This window comes from Prunus mume, linkage group LG3 (genome assembly GCF_029339155.1).
Source record: "Prunus mume cultivar Tortuosa linkage group LG3, ASM2933915v1, whole genome shotgun sequence".
Lineage (NCBI taxonomy): Eukaryota > Viridiplantae > Streptophyta > Magnoliopsida > Rosales > Rosaceae > Prunus > Prunus mume.
Genome location: NC_142700.1, coordinates 6,140,269 through 6,160,298, shown reverse-complemented (window position 1 = coordinate 6,160,298; position 20,030 = coordinate 6,140,269). Strand labels below are relative to the sequence as shown.

The following is a 20,030-nucleotide window of genomic DNA, read 5'->3' as shown; positions in this document are numbered from 1 at the left end:
GTTGGTGGGCCACACGTCTTGCCCTTGCATGCTGGAGCCGTCACGCAAGCCTAGGCCCTCTTTTGTCCGGGAGTTGATCTGACGATTATATCCCTCATAAATGGGCGCGTGATCTCACGTCACGAGATTAAACTATTTTCTTGACGGAAAGTCATGGCAGAGACTATTTAAAAGCATATTGATGTCGACTTTGGGCAATCGATAGTTTCGCAAATGTGAAAGATGTTTTGTGATAAAAAGCTTTTTTTTTTTCTCTCTCACTCAACAACCTTATTTTCCCAATCAAAAATACTTTTTTTTTTTTTAATTCCCTCCAAAAGACTAGGTGATGTGTGTCATTGGTGCTTCATGATCATGACTAATATATGAAAAAGCTGTAAAAGGATTAACCATGCATGCATGTATGCAGGTATATACATCGACGTCCAAATAATTGGAATTTTAGGTGGGACTAACCATGCATCATGCATGCATGTATGTATATGTATATGCATCGACGTTCAATATGGGATGCTTATGCAACTTTCAATGTTGCTAGTACTTTTACTAGCGGTAACAATTGCTGTAGCTGTAGCAGCAGCAACAACAAGAACACGCGCAAGAGAAGGACTTAGTTCAAAATTTTAAATTAATTTCAAAAAGGTTTTTCAAAAAATTAATGTTATTTAACGGTAAATTAGAGGTGTCAAACAAGCCTTGTCGAGCCGACCTTGCCCGTTTAGAATAAGACCATTTAATAAACATGTCGTGTCAGACTCACCCATTTTGAAAAATTATCAATCTCGGTTCGAGTCCACGGGCAGTGCTCGTGCCAGGCCACTAAATGGGTCGATATGAGCCTACGCCAAATTTAACTTATTTATTGTAATTTTTTTTATAACTTCATTTAATTCTTTTTGCAATTATGTATAGACTAATAAGATTTATTTTTTGTTAAAAAATTAGTCAATAATTTTATTTAAAGTACATTTAAATAAAAAATGACTAGATTATTGTTTGGGTTTTTAAAATTTGAAATTGGAAAGACTAAATCATTATTTTATATATAAAGAAAACATTAATTTCAATTTTTTTAATTAATTTCAAAAAGGTCTTTAAAAAATATATTTATAACGTTATTTAACGGTAAATCTAACAGATTGGATCACATTGACTAACGATACTAAACACATGGACTAAGTTGACTAACATGGTAAAACCCAGAGATTATTTTGACATTTGAACTTTTATTTTTGTTAACTTTTTAAAATTAATTTTTGTGTGTGTTCCAAAAATGAACCCAAGCGGGGCTCGCCAATCGATGGATTTTTAAAAATTAGTCGTCAATGCGCTGGCGTGTTACAGGTGCACTCAGCCAAAAAGAGAAGCTAAAATTCCAGGAAGCAACAGCAGGGACGACCTCAGCATGGACTTGGGCCGGAAAAAAATTACATTCACAGACAAATAAGTAGTATATAAACAGTACAACGAGAGTAGAAGGAAGGAAGGCACGGCCTTACAAGGGAAGAGTAGGCTTACTATGCAAAACTCTTTGCTAATGGTGGGAGTACTGGTTGCATTATTAGTAGCCGCGGTTACAACAGCAGCACCTCAAGCCCACCCGCCTCGGCGGTGCCTGAACCAGAAGTGTGGTAATGTGAGCGTTCCATATCCATTTGGCATAGATTCAGGTTGTTACAGGGAAGAAAAGTTTTTTATCAATTGTTCCCAATCTACCAATCCCCAATTGCATATTTGGGGGAAGGTAATCTCCCTGTGACTAACATATCACTTGAGGAAGGTGAGTTGCAAATACAGATGCTTATTACCAAAGATTGTTATGACCAACAGGGCGAGCAAACCAATGACAGCCAAGCCTTCTCTTCGATCAAGATGGCTGAATTCACCATATCCGCTACCAAAAACAGGTTCATGGCTGTTGGTTGCGACACTAATGCAATTTTTGGAGGCTACCGAGAAACAGAACAGTACATGAGTGGGTGCACATCTTTTTGTCAGAGCATTCCCAGCGTTAACGACTCTTGCTCCGGCATCGGGTGTTGCCAGACTTACATCCCTAGCGGACTCACAAATCAGAATATAACATTGGAGAGCTTTTACAATCACAAATATAGCTGGAACTTCAACCCCTGCAGCTTCGCCTTCGTTGTGGAAAATGGCCAATTCACATTCTCCGGGGAGACAAGTTTTCAAGTACTTAGCAACACTAAAAGACTTCCAATGATTCTCAATTGGGAAATTGGTAATGAGTCATGTAGTGCAGCTAAAAAGAGAGTGGATTATCCATGCCATAACAAAAAAGGACGTGGATGACGTCAACAGTCAATTAAAATAATAAAAAAATTGATGCTCTCTAGTGTTTCTCTGTGGAAAGCTCTCAAGGCATGTGAGGCAAGCAAATACAGCCTGTACGGCTGCCTGGGTAAGTGATATAATGCAGCTAATTAAAATAATAATAAAAATTGATGCTCGCTAGTTTTTCTCTCCGTGTGGAAAGCTCTCAAAGTCTGTTGAAAGACTTGGGGAAAAGGACCCGTGCTCTCTCTTGCTTACCGTGAAGGAAGAGAAATCAGCAGCCCGCGTTTTCCTCCGTTCCAGCTGCTTCACATGGCTTTGTTTCCTTCTTTTGGACAAAAGAACCATTATTTCTTCTTTCAAATGTGCAGCATCATGAAAGAAACCACCGAGTGCAATTTGAGCCAACAAAGTCAACAATAACCAATGCTGCTAAAGTCTACAATTTGTTGCCAATTTCAACAATGACAAGGTTTAGGCTTGTACACATAAATGGTGAGACTCTCATGTATGTGGTGGTGCTTCAACAAAGGACATATATGAACTTAGTCTCATTTGCACGCAATGACTATTAATTACCATGCAATTATTTGGGTCCCAAATAATAGACAAAAACCTGAGGTCCCTCCAGTCCCACCGTGGTTTTAGACTCAGCAAGGCCAGAAACAAGAAACATTAACGAACGTAAGAATCAAACTTTTCTCTGTAATTTTCACTTCTTCACTGTAGAAAAGCTTACCTATCACCGATTGTATTACCCATTACACTTCAGATTTTCTCATTTGACAAGTCTCTTCACTATGACTAGTTCGCCTATAAAGGCGAAAGATAGGTGAGGCTCCTAGTTACCACATACTTCACTCCCAAGTATCCCGAACAATACAATACACGTTACACAAAATGGCCTTCCACTACTGCTTACTTGGGGTGCTTATGCCACTCTCATTGCTAATTGCACAAGCAGCTGCAATAACAGAAGGACCTCAATTAGCCCTCCCTCACTGCCCTTACCACTGTGGTAACCTCGCAATTCCATACCCATTTGGCATGGGTGAAGGCTGTTACCTCCGACCAGAATTCAACATCACTTGTGATCAATCCACCCAACCGCCGTCAGCCCACTGGACTGGCGGTACGAACAGGATTACCAACTTTTCTGTCGCTGATGGCGAGTTGCAAATAATGCTAGACGTAGCCAAGGATTGTTATGACAATTCGGGTGAGGAGACAGAGGACAGCCTCCCTACTTGGCTACAGCTGCCTCCTCCTTACAGCATGTCCCATACAAAAAACAATTTCACCACAGTAGGTTGTGACACTATAGGAATCTTTTTAGGTGAGCTCTCAGGGGATGGAGGCCCAAAGAAAGAAAGGGTCAAAGTCGGCAACAGCGTCACCTTCTGTGATGATATTCTTGGCGACGCACTTCCAGACTCTTGCGCTGGAATTGGCTGTTCCCAAGCTTCCATCCCTGGTGGACTGCGAAACATTTCCACTTATCTTCAAAGTCTGACCGTCGGCAATCGAACGGGGATTTATAATTGGTGGTACGCTAAATACCCTTGCAGCTATGCCTTCATTGTGGAACAAGGTACCTTCTCATTCAACCCCAAAACAACTTTTGAAGAACTCAACAACTCAGGGCTGCTTCCAGCCGTTCTGAATTGGGCAGTTGAGGGTGAGTCATGTGATGCAGCTAAACAGAACCCCAACTTTCCATGCAAGGAAAATGCCAAGTGTGTCAAACGGACGACCATCGGTGGTCCGCCTGCTTACATCTGCCAGTGCTCGTCAGGTTATCGAGGGAACCCGTACCTCCCAGATGGTTGCCAAGGTAATAAACTCTATAGCCTACACACACACAAAATATATATATATATATATATATATAGATATGTGTCTAATGAATTAATAGTGTTCACTTGCCTGACTCTGTTCAAACCCTTTGTTAAACTATGAATATGAACCATTGATAAGGCTCATGCCTGAATATGTGACCTAAATTCACAGTTGTCCGGCAACATAAATCTGACAAGAGAATAATTATACTCTTATAATAACATGTGAATATGTGTGTTAGTTGTTTTTACAGGAAAGCTAAAGATTGGAATTTTGCATGATGTTATGTGATAAATTTGGTTTTCCTTGCTATTCAGATATTGATGAATGCAAGGAGTCAAACCCTTGCAGTATTGGAACGTGCGAAAATTTTCCTGGAGAATATTCTTGTAAATGTCCCGAACGGTACAAAAACGACGGCAAGAATCAAAAGAGTTGCATCAAACACAATCCCAGCTCAGACCAAAAAAAACACAATCCCAGCAATCGATGGAAGATCATTCTCCTGGCTGTTATTTCATTGGGTATGTTTTATGTACATGTCAACATCCACCCCTATGAGAATATATCCAAAAGTTCCAACCTACGTATGTTTCCCCCTTCTCAGTACTAAACATTGATTAATCTCACTAACAGGACCCAAATTAAACTGAATAAATATCCTTCATTGTGATACATGTAATCTTATTTCGTCTTAACATATTACTCTCAGAAGCATTTTATCCTAGAAAGTAAAGCACAAGGTAGACAACAAAAACAACATCCATAATTTAATACTTTTCACTTATGTGCAGGTGTCACTAGTGCAGGCCTCTTGGTTTTACTAATTGGAATTTCATGGATATATTGGGGAATGCATAGAAGAAGGCTCATGAAACTCAAAGAAAAATACTTTGAAGAAAATGGTGGCTTATTGTTACAACAACAACTTGCTAGTCAAGGAAGTTCCATGGAGACAACCAAAATTTTTGCCGCAGAAGAACTTGAAAAGGCCACTGACAATTACCATGAAAGTAGAGTGGTTGGTGAAGGGGGTTATGGAATAGTTTACAAAGGAATACTTGCAGATAACAAAGTGGTTGCCATAAAGAAGTCAAAAGTTGTCATTCCAGCTCAGAAAGAGCAGTTTGTAAATGAGGTGATTGTTCTTTCTCAAATCAATCATAGAAATGTAGTGAGGCTTCTAGGTTGCTGTTTAGAGACACCGGTGCCTTTACTAGTTTATGAATACATCACCAATGGCACTCTTTTTCATCACATTCATGGTAAAAAGAGCGAAGGGTCATCACTTTCATGGGAATTAAGATTGAAGATTGCCGCAGAAACTGCAGGAGCATTAGCATACTTACACTCCTCTACTTCTACACCAATCATACATCGAGATGTGAAAGCAATAAATATACTGTTAGATGGAAATTACATGGCAAAAGTGTCGGATTTTGGTGCTTCGCGCTTAGTTCCTATGGATCAAACTCAAGTAACAACTCTAGTGCAAGGGACACGCGGATACTTAGATCCTGAATACCTCCATTCAAACCAACTAACACAAAAGAGTGATGTCTATAGTTTTGGAGTTGTCCTGATGGAGCTACTAACAAGCAAATTAGCGTTTTCTTTTGCCAGGCCTGAGTCAGAGAGAAACCTAGCAAGCTTCTTTGTTTGTTCAATGGAGGAAGATGGCTTGAACCGAATTTGGGACGATACCCTATTCAGTGAAGGAAATATTGAGACCCTAAAAAATGTAGCGAATCTCGCCAAAAGATGTGTCAGTTTAAAAGGGGAGGAGAGACCTACCATGAAAGAGGCAGCCTCAGAGCTAGAGGGGATGAGAATAATGGCAAAGCATCCGTGGAAAAGTTCTAATTTCTGTCCTGAAGAGACTGTTCACTTGCTCGGGTCACCTTCAAACACGAATTTTGTGGATGTTAGGGGCGATTGTGGTTCTAGTGGGCATGACAGCATGCAAATCCAAATGTTGATGTCATATAATGATGGGAGATAGTTAAAACGTGATGCAGTGACGGATGTAAATATTGTAGGAACTATATGAACCAAGGTTAGAATAGAAGTAATGTACATAGATGTATTGCAGGAACTACTATATGTGTGGAGTTTGATTTTTTTCTTTGGTTACTTGTAGCTCCAAGAACGTGACTGTTTATTCTTGTGAAGGCTATTCATGTTGATAAATGGCGATATCAACCTCCCGTGCATATTGTAACTAAGTAGTAATAACTGCCAGAAACCAACCCCACCCTAATGTAATGAGATTCTTATTAAGTTGATTTTCCCGCTGTTTTTGCACTACTGTTGTGAAGAGGAAAAGATCACAACTAATGGGAATGAGCTTTTATAATGAGAGGGTAATGGTGAGGGCTAATAAGCATAAAAGCCCGAATACAAGGGTAGAATATGTTTAATTAACTAATTTATAGTATGAAGAAATCAAACATAACCTGCGATTTGTATGAACCAAAACTAAGGACGAATATTACCAAAAAAAGGTAAAATTCTGACTGGTCAAGTGTGTAATTGGTTAATTAGGAGAACGATAAGTCTCAAATCGGTTGACGTGTTATTCGGGCGCCATGAGTATGACAAGGTGTGTATGTGTTAGGTGGTTAAACAAGTACATAATGATTTTGTCTCATTGCTTGACTTTGCACGCATTGACTGTTAATTACTAAACGGGATTACATTTTGATTTGGAGGGGAGAGTATTACACTTCAAATTTGGAGTGGGAAATAAACATTAAACCCATACTAAACGGGATTACATTTTGATTGAGGTATCTTTTCAATTAAATTACTAAAGATCTCTTCCCCTAAGAATTAGTAAAAATCTTTTCCTTCAAATTCCAAAGATGATTATAGTAATTCTTAGCACCAAAGCAATGGATTGGTAAACTCTTTCGTCAAATGGGAGATGAGCTGATTGAAAGATTGAGATAAATTAGGAGTTTCCATAGATAAAAAAACATCCAGCTATTAGTTTGATCGTGGGTTTGACATGAAATATCTCATTCTTACCGCAATATTATTCATTTTTTAGCCCTTCACTTTCTTTCATTTGTCTAGGCAACTCAACTCTCTCAATTCTGCTCCCAAAAATGAAAACAAGACATGGAAGAGGTTTGCTTCCATGTCTTGTTTTCAGTCCTTACATGGGAATCCAATTATGCGACTGATCTCATTGCTAGTAATAGTTCTAGAGCTAGTGTTTGTATTAGCAATTAGTACATCATCAACAACAGCAGTAGGAGATGATCATCAAGCCCTCTTGCCTCAAGCCCTGCCTGGCTGCTCTGACCACTGTGGCAACATCACAATCCTATATCCATTCGGCATGGCTAGAGGTTGTTACCGCCTACCCGAATTTTTTGTCAATTGTACTGCTACTCCTACTACCACTATCGATATTAATTTTAAAGATGTTGGCCAACCCGAACCCTCAATAGGGCCAATCCCATATTTGATGATGGATAATCACACTTCTCTAAGGGTTACTAACATCTCACTTGACGGTAAGTTGCACGTTTTGCAGCCTATAGCCCGAAAGTGTATTGGTGATGAATATCAGACTAACAGTTCCCTCTACTTGCCCGATTCCTTCACCATTTCCGATACAAAAAACAAGTTATTCGCCGTCGGATGTGGTACTGCAGCAAGTTTTGAAGGTAGGCGCCGTAGCCCAAAACTAGGCCACGGAGGCCCTGGCAAAGAAAGACATTTACATGCATCTGGCTACTCTTTCGCCTTATGCAACAACGACACTGCTGAGAACAACGATGACTCTTGCTCTGGGGACGGATGTGGTCAAGCTTACATCCCTAGTGGATTGTTCCAGTTTGAGATGGTATTGGAGCAATGGTACTCTAACCATTTATACTCATGCAGCTATGGCTTCTTTGTGGAACAAGGCGAGTTCACATTCTCCCCCAACATAAGTTTGCAACAACTCAACAAGACTAGCCACCTTCCTTTGGTTCTCAATTGGGAAATTGGGGATCATGGCCCATGCAGTTCAGCTAATAACAGCACGGATTTTGCATGCAAGGGAAATAGCACGTGCGTCAGTTGGCCCAATATCAATGGCTGGTCTATTGGTTACATTTGCCGGTGCTTGCCAGGTTACCAAGGAAATCCATACCACCCAGATGGTTGCCAAAGTGATCATGATGATCGGATCATCAAATCATCTTCATTGTTACATATATGTTGGGATTTTAATCAATTAATTACCACTTAGACTAATGTGTGATCATGAATTAATTGGTACGTATAATCTTGTGATGTCCTTCAGATATTGATGAGTGCAAGTCTGAGGCCTGCGAAAGTGATGAAAGGTGCGTAAACTTACCTGGGACTTCGGCATGAAAGGGACAAGTTGCAATCACATGCCAAAGAGTACGACTCCCATGTATCTCATTATTGTTACTATTACAGGTATGTACTATTTAAACATCCTGGCCCCTGCCCCCCATGAAAATTAAATGAATGAAATCCATTATATATATAAAATCCAACACCTTGTTATGTTACACTTATGGGCAGCGATAGGTGTCATGTTGGTTTTACTCGTCGGATCTGCATGGTCCCTATGCTGGGGAATGAAGCAACGAAAGTACATCAAGCTCAAAGAAAAGTACTTTGAAGAAAATGGTGGTTTCTTGTTACAACATAAGCTTGCTAGTCATCATGTGGTTGAGACAACCAGGATCTTTACTGCAGAAGAGCTGGACAAAGCCACAAACAATTATCATGACAGTAGAGTCCTTGGGAAAGGATCTTATGGAATAGTGTACAAAGGAATATTACCAGATAAGAAAATGGTTGCCATAAAAAAGTCCAGAATTGCTGCCCCAACCCAGACCGAGCAGTTTGTTAATGAGTTGGTTGTTCTTTCTCAAATCAACCATAGAAATGTGGTGAGGCTATTAGGTTGTTGTTTAGAGTCAGAAGTGCCCTTACTAGTTTACGAGTTCATCACCAACGGCACTCTTTTTGAGCACATTCATGGTGAGAGGAGCAGAGGATCATCGCTTGTGTGGGAATTGTGATTGAAGATTGCAGCAGAAACTGTAACACCCCGACTCCAATTAATTCCTATTTTAATTTAATTAAGAGAAAATATTAATTTACTCTTGGGTTAAGGGTAATTTTGGTCAATTTCTTATCTGGGAAGATTTTGGGACCATGAGTGGTGTGGTTGCGTAGGTGGTACTGAGACGAAACCGTAGACAGGCGGTAGGCTTGAATCGGAGATTTAACGAAGTTTTGGCGATCAAAACTTGTTCGGTGGCAGAATCGTAAATTTTCTGAAGGGTTTAGTAAAAATCAGATTTTTACTATTTTCACCTCACTTTCTCTCCCTCTCTCCCGCGTCTTCTTCTTCTCCTTCCTTGCGATTATTCCCCCTCCCCTGTCACTGTTCATTTGAACGGAAAACTCATCACAGCCACCACCTCCGACCACCCCGTCCGACGAGGACCGGGTCCGTTCGAACCGCCACCTCTCCCTCTCTCTTCCCGGCCAGACAGCCCGGAAACCTTCGGGACTCGCCGGAACGCAGGAGAGCTGCGGAAGTGACAGAACTTCCAGCCGCTCGATCTCTATCCTCCACCACCATTTCCGACGGGTAAGGTGAGGTTTCTCATCCATTTTCTGTGTTCTAGCTGGCTGAGGGATAGGTTTTGATTGATTTGTAGGTTAAATTCATGAATTTGAAACCTAGGTTTTGGCCGGTTTTCAATTTGAAATTCCGGCCAGTTCCCGTGCGAATTGGACCTCGTGGTAGTTGAATAAAGTGATCCTGACCTTGAGAAGAAGCTAGGGTAGGAAGGGTGAGCGTTGGTGTGGAGATTTTCCGTCGCCGGAAATTTCTCTACACACCCACGCGCTGCCGGCGCGTGTGGCGGCGCGTGGGCAAGGCTGGTGAAGTTGTTTTGCATCTTGATGAGATCCTTAGGATGTCACGAGTGCGTAGGATTTTGCGGATCTCAATTTGGATATCGTTTGACTATCGAACGGATTTCGCATATTGTGCGTTATCCGGGTTCGATAAGTTCTGACCGTTGGATCGTTTCCAAACTGAAGTATGTTGATCTAGGTACTCTTAGAAACCTATAGGAATTCGTGGATCGTGAATCGGAGCCCCGGATGTTCCGATTCAATAATTTGAAGTTTAGGGAAATCGCGATTACCGTGCGATCGGAAAGCAATTTCCAAACACTGTAAGGACCTTAGGATTTTCCCTTGGACGTACACGCACCGGGAACTTGGGGATTTAAGTATTTCTTTTTGTGAATTTCCGTTTTGGAAGTACGTGATGTTAATCAAGGATTTGTATCTCGAAATAGGTACTTCGGTTGATCACTCGCAGCAGGCGGGACTCTCATGGGGCCGGGCAGTGTGGGATTATTTGTGAGTGGACTTTGTTTTAAGCATATGCATGGTTTTTATTGATGAAAGTTTTGTGCATATATTTTAAATGGTGATTTTGATTTAATAAGCATTTGGTTAATGGATTTGAATATGCTTATACATCTTGGCTATATATTTTGAGTATAGACATATATATTTGAGTATGATGAATATGTTGATATGGATTTCGGGATGTCTATCTATATTGCCTATGTATAGAGTATGAGAGGTTGTTGTGGTGAGATTGTGGAAAGATGTGAATTTGAGGGATGGTTGTGAGATGTATGAGTATGGTAGGTGAGTATCATTCCCTAGTTACTAGGCTTCCCACACACGTCGTTGGCAGTGCCGGTGGGGTGGGAAGGCCATGAGATTGCGGGTCTCACACACGTCGTTGGCGTGTCGGTGTGTGAGACACTTTCCATACGTGTCGTTGGCGTCTTTGGCGTATGGGAAGGGTATGTATATTGCTTGAGTATCATCACACACGTCGTTGGCGGTGCGGTGGGGTGATGATACTGTCTGCGCGCGTAGGACTTGATATGAGATTTGTGAGCTACACGTGTCGTTGGCAGTGCGGCGTGTGAGCTATGGAGTTCCGTCCCCCGGTTGGACTACTCATCCCTGGGCCTTGGTATGTATATATATATACAGAGAGCTTCCATTGAGGATCCTCAAATAATCTTATTTGAGGGACACCCTTGTAGGGCCCACTCCGGATTGTATTTCACTAATCCAAACCGTCTATTTTGTAGATACACATTCAAAGATCATCTCTACAAAAAATCACTTGAATCCGATATCATTTGACCATTCAATTGAGTTATTGAAATTTTAGTACTTTCTTGAAGCACCGTGTTCATTGATTTTGTATGACACAATTGGATGTCGAAACAGTTTCCGATTTGTCTAATTTTTTGTAAGGATGATCTATGAATGAAGACCTAAAAAATAGATAATTTGGATTATTGGAAAAAAAAACTGTAGGGTACCCTAAAGATGTCCCTCAAATAAAATTATTTGAGGGATCCCTCAATAGAAAGGGACATATATATATATATATATATATATATATCCTAGATTGTAAATCTTGACCACACACAGTCTGAGTTTGACAATATCCTAGTCTCACAACACGAGAAAATTAGTGTACTGCAATAAACATATGTTTGTGCGTGTGCTAGTTAATTATTGTTGCTCAGAATTGGGGATTCTTCTTAATTGATATGTGATATATATATCTATATATGTATTTTTCTTATTTCTTTCAGATATTGATGAGTGCGCTTTGGATAACAATATCAAATCCAATGGATCATTAACTTGATTCTTACCCAATTTTATTGCTTGACATGGGATTATTTTTCTTTCCGTTTCAGATATTGATGAGTGCGAGACTTCAAACCCCTGCGACAATGGAACTTGCCATAATCTAGATGGAAGTTACTATTGTAAATGTAATAGTGGGTACAGAAACCACGACCCCAAGACTTGCATACCCGGAACAAAGAACACTGCCCTCAAAATTTCATTGGGTATGCTAGTTAATTTCATATTGCCAGCTGCTATTTACATAGAATATGTATTGTAATTAACAGGCATACATGCATGTTATACACTTGTTCATAAATAGGTCAACACGTTTGTCTAAGAAAATAACAATAAGCTGCTTTTATTTGACCAGTAATAATATAATTTTAAAAAAAATTGAATAATCAATTTCATTGTGATCATAGTCCCACCATGTCATCTATAAAAGTTTGACTTGGATTTTGCAGGTGTCTGTCTGAGCTTCTTAGTTTTACTGGTTTTAGTCTTTTGGATATATTGCGGAGTCAAGAGAAGAAAGTTCAAGAAACAACAAGAAAAGTTCTTTAAACAAAATGGGGGCTTACTTTTACGACAACAACTGACTCGATACAATGGATCCATAGAGACAGCCTCAATCTTTTCTGAAGAAGATCTGAAGAAGATGACAGACCATTACGATGAAAAGAGAAAGATTGGTGAAGGAGGGTCTGGACTAGTTTACAAAGGTATATTGCCTGCAGATAAAAGAGAGGTTGCCATAAAAATGTCCAAAGTCAGTGCCCCAATTACTGACAGCTTGGAGTTTGCTAACGAGGTGATTCTTCTATCTCAAATCAACCATAAAAATGTTGTGAAGCTCCTTGGTTGTTGTTTAGAGACCCAAACACCTATTCTCGTTTACGAGTTCATCTCCAATGGCACTCTTTATGATCACCTTCATGGAAAAGACGGAAAAGAAAAACTTTCGTTGGAATCGCGGTTGAAGATAGCATCAGGTACTGCAGAAGCTCTCTCGTACTTGCATCACTCCATTTCAAATCCAATAATACACCGAGATGTGAAAGCAATGAATATACTATTGGACAAGAATTATGTGGCTAAAGTAGCAGACTTTGGGGCTTCACGGTTGGTTCTGGAAGATCAAAATCAACTAGCAACTTTGGTGCAAGGGACGCTTGGTTACTTGGACCCTGAATATCTTCAGTCACACATTCTAACAGATAAGAGTGATGTTTATAGCTTTGGAGTTGTCCTAGCGGAGCTACTCACAGGCAAAAAGGCACTAATCAAGAGAAAAAATGAGGCAGAAAACCTAGCAAACGTCTTTGTTTGCGCAATGAAAGAGGGCCGGCTAGCTGAAATTCTTGATGCAGATGTAGTTAAGGAGGAACATAATTTCGAGACAATCGTAGAAAAAGTTGCCAATCTGGCAAAAAAATGTATAGCGTTAAGAGGTGAAGAAAGGCCTCCCATGAATGAAGTAGCCGTGGAGCTCCTGGGATTAGTGCAAATTATGGGAAAGAATACGGCTGGGGAAAAGGCTGATGATATCCAACGGTCTTCCGAAGATACGGACCACTTGCTCGGGTCACCTGCTGCTAATTATTATGATTACGTTTTGGATGTTAGAGGTGAAGTTGGTGATAGTGCTTCAATTGCAGTAGAGCCTTACGATCATGGTCGTTGATTTGAATTTCAGTTTGTTACAGTTTGAGTGAGTGCCTCGTAAAATAAAAGCGTGCAATGCAAGCAATGCTTCTGTAATTGGCTGGCTTGTATTCAAAATGTCCAAGTTATATACAACGTTGATTTCTAACACTTTCCGTAATCATCGTAATTCCTTTATAATATGGTCTCCCCTCAAAGAAAAAAAAAGGAAAAGAATCATTAATCTTTTTCTTTTTCCAAAGTTATCATCAATTTAAAAAGTGATATACATGATTTGGGACATGCATTCATGTTTGCCGTGCTTGATGAAAAGGCGATAGAATTTTTTAATTTTTCAACTCTTTTTATTAATTTTTTTGGAATAGTTATACTAAAATGTTTTTTTAAACAATAAAAAATCGACTAGGCCATGATCAAGACCACCATTCCACCTGAAGAAGCAACGACTCTCTTGAGCCAGCTAGCTAGCACATGATATCATATGGATAGCTACAGAAAAAATATGCCTCTAATAATTACTTGTTTTTGTGCTAAAATGAATGCCACATTAAGTATCTCCACCAATTAATATGCCTCTAGCCTCTCTGATTGATTCAAATATGGGCCCCGCTCTGAACCGAAGGTCATTTATTCTTATTTTTATTTACTAATTAAGAACAACTGTGACTTCAATCCACGATGATAGAGCTCAAAACTAATTTGTTTGAGTTGGGCTGGAAAAAATTACATTAAGAGACATAATCCTAATCAAGTCAAGATTATTCTCCTAAAATTCCAGCTCACAAGGAGATTATAAATACATAGTCACACATGACATTCAAAGTAATTCCAAAACCTGACAAAAATCCCCTCTCTCTTTCTTTGCCATTGCCACTCCTTCTTTCCTCTCTCCCACATGGCTAAGTGCCACCACACACAGCTCCTGTCACCCAACTCTCCCCGTAAGAGAAAACCTCATCTATTTTAGCTATTGCCGTATCTTTTTTCAAAGATCCAATTGAATTAACTTAGGTACCGGAGGGTTTTTGACCAACACCTCCTGAGTGTGGTCTATTTACTCATATTTATATATATATATACATATTTAGTGTATTTATTTAATTTTAGAGTTTATTTAGCAACACTCTATATCAATTGGGATATATATGTCACTTTTCAATTCAAATGTGTAGAATAAGTCGTTGGATCTAGAATTGTCGTTTGTCACATCCTCGTTTAAAAGTATTTGGTCCCTGGTCCCTTATATGTTAGGAGTCATTTCTCCATCCACATATATTATAATCCTAAAAAACTAATAAAGAGATGAAATTGATGTTGTCGCAAGAAGCAGTCCATACCTACAACACACAACTATATATATATAATGCTCTCGGTCAACTTACTAAATTAAATTTAGGCCCAATATAGATCCCTATATTTTCTATTTCCTAGACATATACCCATCACTCTATAAATCTATGTGTAAAACCCAATTTCAAATTTTAATGACTAGTAGGATATAAGAGGTCGTAGTATTTCTATGTTTTTACATCATTGCCACTAAACTTCATATTTTATTTATAATTTATTTCAAGCATTTCATTAACTGTCATAATTGTAATTAATATACTCCCTATTAATAGCATATCAATCACCCCATTTCTTTTAGTTGTCATTCCCTCTCACATCTCGCCCCTAAAATTACAAACAAACAAAAAATCTGTAAATTACATATCCAATAATGTACCTATGAAAAATATAATATAAATATATACATATAAAATATAGGTATATTATTTACCAAAAAAAAAAAACAAAGTCAGTTACTTTGTAATTGCGTATATTTTTCATAATTAAAAATAAGTGCACAATAATTTATATAAAATATAGGTACATTATTTACCCACAGGTAAATTATTTTACAATATACCTGTAAATGTGTATAGGTACACTATTTGGAATAGATAATTATGTACACTTTTCATACTAGGTAAATTATGTTTTTCATAAAACAAACAAGTAATAGGTACATTATTTTTTCAACATAATTAGTATGTACAATTTTATTCATAAACAATTATAAAGTGGATTATTAGTCATGTATAATTCATAAAAAGAAAATAACATAAACATTTTATTAAACAAACCAATTACCTAAATTTGAATTTATTGTTAAATTTTTTTTAAAAATGTTTCAAAATTAATTCCTACATCTATTACAACCATTTGGAGATATTTCCAAATTCAACATCTGTCATTATATACAATCCAATTAAAAACTGTTTCCATATTGATTTCTACATTAATATACAAAATGCAATAATGGCTTAGTTGAGGGTATTTTTGGAATCTGAAAAGTACAATAAATCATGTTTTATGCTTAATTAGGTAACTTGCTGAGTTGGATCCTAGTCATGGATTTTTACTTATACAAATTGAGTATTATTTATAGGAACAAAAAGTGAAGGGTTTTAGGTACAGCAAATTGAATTTGAAGGGTATAAGTCAAATTTACTATTAAATTTATTTATGTCAAAGGGACAAGTAGTTACTTATAAATCTACATATATAGGATTAATCAAAGAAAAATTCTACGCCTTAACCAACTGTTTTTTTACTGCCACTATCTCCAATCTTAAAATTTCATTTCATATTCGGAATGCGGCTGCAATTACAGCTGAAGCAGCAGCTCAACCCCGGCCAGGATGCCTAACCCAGTGTGGTAATCTGACCGTGCCATTTCCATTTGGCATGGAGGTAGGTTGTTACAAAGACGATAAGTTTTTTATCAATTGTTCCAGCTCTACCAATCCCCCAACTGCATATTTGATGAAAGGTAATCTCCCTGTTACTAACATATACCTTGAGGAAGGTGAGCTGCAAATAGAGCTGTCAGCTGCCCGAGATTGTTATGACGAGCAGGGCGTGCCAACGAATGACAGCGTAGGCTTTCGGCTCAGTTTGTCTAATTACACCATATCCAGTACCAAAAACAAGTTCATCGCCATTGGTTGCGAACTTGCGACACTTATGCACTATTTACAGGCTACCGAGCAGATGAGGAAAGGTTCATCACCGGTTGCATGTCGCTGTGTTACAGCCTCAACAGCGCTGAGAAGGACTCTTGCTCTGGCATCCGGTGTTGCCAAACTTCCATCCCTAGTGGACTCAAAAATCAGACTCTGAAATTGAGTAGCTATTACAATCATATACTTATTACGGGCTTTAACCCTTGCAGCTACGCCTTTGTTGTGCAAGAGGGCCAGTTCAATTTCTCCGGGGAGACAAGTTTTCAACAACTGAAATCCAATAATAGGCTTCCAATGATTCTCAATTGGGAAATTGGGAATCAGTCATGTAGTGCAGCTCAAAAGAGAGTGGATTATCCATGCCATAACAAAACTACCAAGTGTGTCGACCGGATCATCAATAAGACGTCTGCATCGTCTGGTTACTTTTGCCAGTGCTTGCCTGGATACCAAGGGAACCCTACCTCCCACAAGGTTGCCAAGGTATATTATATGTACCATCTTTCTATACATACCCATATAATATATACAAATTTATAAATAAACCCAATCCTAGACATGTATTTATAAAAAAACCCAAGTACTATTTAAACATAGAAACACATCCAAAATCAACCCCAAAGTCAACTTTTTGGGTGTGTTTATAAATGGGTTTTGAGTGTGTGTAATGATGGGTTTTGGGTGTGTTTATAAAGTGTTTTGGGTGTTGGGTTTTTTTATAATTTCAACTTCCATTTTGGGTGTTTTAGTGAAACTCCCTATAATATAATACCCTAGGTTGTAAATCTGGACCTCACACAGTCTGAGTTTGACAATATCCTACCTAGTCTCACAACACGAGAAAAATTAGTATACTGCAATAAACATATGTTTGTGCGTGTGGTAGTTAATTATTGTTGCTCAGAATTCGGGATTCTTCTTCATTGATACGTGATATATATCTATATGTGTTTTTCTTATTTCTTTCAGATATTGATGAGTGCGCTTTGAATTCGAACCGTTGTAACAATGGAAAGTGCAAAAATCTAGCTGGAAATTACTCTTGCTCATGTAATAGTGGCTACAAAAACCAGGACGCAATTACGTGCATCAAATCTGCCTCTGTAATTTCATTTAAAATTACGTTGGGTATGTAACCAGCTAGCTATTTTAGATATAAGCATGCATCCTATATATTTTATAGCCAATTAATTCAACACGTTGGCCATACGACACACAAACAGTATATGCTATGCACGGTAAATTATTCATGATTCTGAAACAAAATAGTAGGGAAACAAATTTTAAAAAAGAATTTATCCGAATGCATATCAAAGGCAAGATATATTACTTTGTCTAACTTTTGAAGCTAAAAAAGACACCAGATTTTTTAATACACTATATATTTCTGTTTTTAATTAGAAATATAGTTTTCACATCCGACCCCAGGATACTATAAGAATATATAACATAAATAATTAAAGATCAAAAGTCACTTTTGGTCCTTATAGTTTGACACTTCAACCATTTTTGACCCTACAGTTTCAATTTCGTCAATTTTGCCATTTTAGTTTCATAACTGTAGCAATTTAAGAACAATCCTCAAATTTTGCCATTTTTGACCTGGAATAGATGACAGAAATTAGAATAACTTGATGGAAATTAGAATTGTCCTAAATACAATTATGAAACTACAATGGAAAATTTGACAGAATTGAAACTACATGGTCAAAAGTGGTTCAAGTGCCAAACTATAGGGACCAAAACTGACTTTTGGTGATAATTAAATTACGAATATCAGCTATGACTATGATTTTTAATTTCTGCAGGTATCCCTTTGAGCATCTTGGTTTTAGTGGTTGCGAATTTTTGTATATATCAGGAAATGAAGAACAGAAAGTTCAACAAACTCAAACAAAAATACTTTGAAGACAATGGTGGCTTATTTTTAAAGCAAGAACTGGCTAGTTATGCTGGATCTGTTCGGACAGCAGCCAGAATTTTTACTGAAGAAGAACTTAAAAAGGCCACAAACAATTATCATGTGAGCGGAAAAATTGGTGAAGGAGGCTATGGAACTGTTTACAAAGGAATACTGTCAAATGAACAAGTGGTTGCCATAAAGAAGTCCAAAGTAAGTGCCCCAATTACCGAGAGTAGGCAATTTGTTAACGAGGTGATTGTTCTTTCTCAAATCCACCATAAAAATGTTGTGAGACTCCTAGGTTGTTGTTTGGAGACCCAAACACCAATATTGGTTTACGAGTTCATCGCCCATGGCACTCTTTATGAGCACATTCATAGGAAAAACAACAAAGGAACATCACCCCTTTCATTGCCATTACGATTGAAGATAGCATCAGATACAGCAGAGGCACTAGCTTACTTGCACTACTCCACTTCTACCCCGATCATACACCGAGATGTGAAAGCAACAAATATACTATTAGACGAAAACTACACAGCAAAAATATCCGATTTTGGAGCTTCACGATTGGTTCCTGATCAAGATGAAAACAAACTATCAACTTTTGTGCAAGGGACAGTCGGATACTAAGACCCTGAATATCTTCAGTCAAACATACTAACAGAAAAGAGTGACGTCTATAGTTTCAGTGTTGTCCTAGTGGAGCTACTCACAAGCCAAAGGGCTCTTTGTTTTGAAAAGCCTGAGGCAGAGAGAAACCTAGCAAATGTCTTTGTTTCCTTGTTGGACTCGGATCGCTTGGGTCAAATTCTTGATGATGAAATAGTGGAGGGACACTTTGAGAGAGTCACAAAAGTGGCCCATCTGGCATAAAGATGCTTATGGCTAAGAGGGGAAGAAAGGCCCTCCATGAAAGAAGTAGCTGCAGAGCTCGATGGATTAGTGCCAACTATGGAACTGTATCCAAGTGGAGGAAAGCCTAATTTCCCTCGAACTCAGAAAGATACCGACTACTTGCTTGGGTCACCTGTTTCAAGCTCTTCCTTTGTGGATATCAGAGGTGAGGGTGATGCTGCTAGTTATAGTAGTATTTTAATCAGTGCAGATTATGAAAGGAGCATGCAAAATCAAATCCAGATGGTAAAGCCTCGTGGAGATGGGCGATAATCAGTTGACTACTTGTTCCTGGTAATATTCCTCTTAAAATAGAACTATGTCATCAGCATATATCTATTGCAACTGAAAATACCTGCAGGATGACTCAAAATGCCTAGAGGAGGGTGAATAGGCCAATTTAAGATTCTAATCAAATAAATAAAAATAAACTTCGGTAGCAGGATTGATATGGCTTATCAATCCTGTAGCGTGCTGGGCATAAAATAAAAGAACACGCAGATAATTATTTTACGTGGTAAAACCCCACCTCTGGGGAAAATCCACGGGACTCCTCAGTCCAACACAAATCCACTATAGAACGATGATTACAAGAAGTACTCACACTTATTCTAGACACATTCTAGATAATGTTTATCGACTTCTTCATAACTCAACTTCATCACGGGATGATCTTGACACTCCTT

General features: G+C 38.5%; 2 protein-coding genes and 5 pseudogenes across 3 annotated transcripts; all 7 read left to right on the top strand.

Moving 5' to 3' along the window:
- Positions 1-1,443: 1,443 nt before the first annotated feature.
- Positions 1,444-2,891, top strand: LOC148918549 (wall-associated receptor kinase 2-like; annotated as a pseudogene).
- Positions 2,892-3,017: 126 nt separating this feature from the next.
- On the top strand, positions 3,018-6,324 carry LOC103325363 (wall-associated receptor kinase 5-like). Its single transcript, XM_089047845.1, has 3 exons — positions 3,018-4,129; positions 4,452-4,658; positions 4,929-6,324. Exons 1-3 carry the CDS (start codon positions 3,196-3,198, stop codon positions 6,134-6,136), a joined length of 2,349 nt encoding a protein of 782 aa, XP_088903971.1. The 5' UTR covers positions 3,018-3,195; the 3' UTR covers positions 6,137-6,324.
- A 988-nt stretch (positions 6,325-7,312) lies between these two features.
- On the top strand, positions 7,313-8,511 carry LOC148918548 (wall-associated receptor kinase 2-like). Its single transcript, XM_089048651.1, has 2 exons — positions 7,313-8,264; positions 8,438-8,511. The coding sequence occupies exons 1-2, from the start codon at positions 7,313-7,315 to the stop codon at positions 8,509-8,511; spliced, it is 1,026 nt and encodes a 341-aa protein (XP_088904777.1).
- A 188-nt stretch (positions 8,512-8,699) lies between these two features.
- Positions 8,700-9,254, top strand: LOC148918547 (wall-associated receptor kinase 1 pseudogene; annotated as a pseudogene).
- A 2,580-nt stretch (positions 9,255-11,834) lies between these two features.
- LOC148918546 (wall-associated receptor kinase 3 pseudogene) lies at positions 11,835-13,688 on the top strand (annotated as a pseudogene). Its single transcript, XR_016125312.1, has 3 exons — positions 11,835-11,838; positions 11,937-12,092; positions 12,336-13,688. The product of XR_016125312.1 is annotated as a wall-associated receptor kinase 3 pseudogene (transcript).
- Positions 13,689-16,044: 2,356 nt separating this feature from the next.
- On the top strand, positions 16,045-17,534 carry LOC148918545 (wall-associated receptor kinase 2-like; annotated as a pseudogene).
- Positions 17,535-18,401: 867 nt separating this feature from the next.
- Positions 18,402-19,656, top strand: LOC148918544 (wall-associated receptor kinase 5 pseudogene; annotated as a pseudogene).
- Positions 19,657-20,030: the final 374 nt, after the last annotated feature.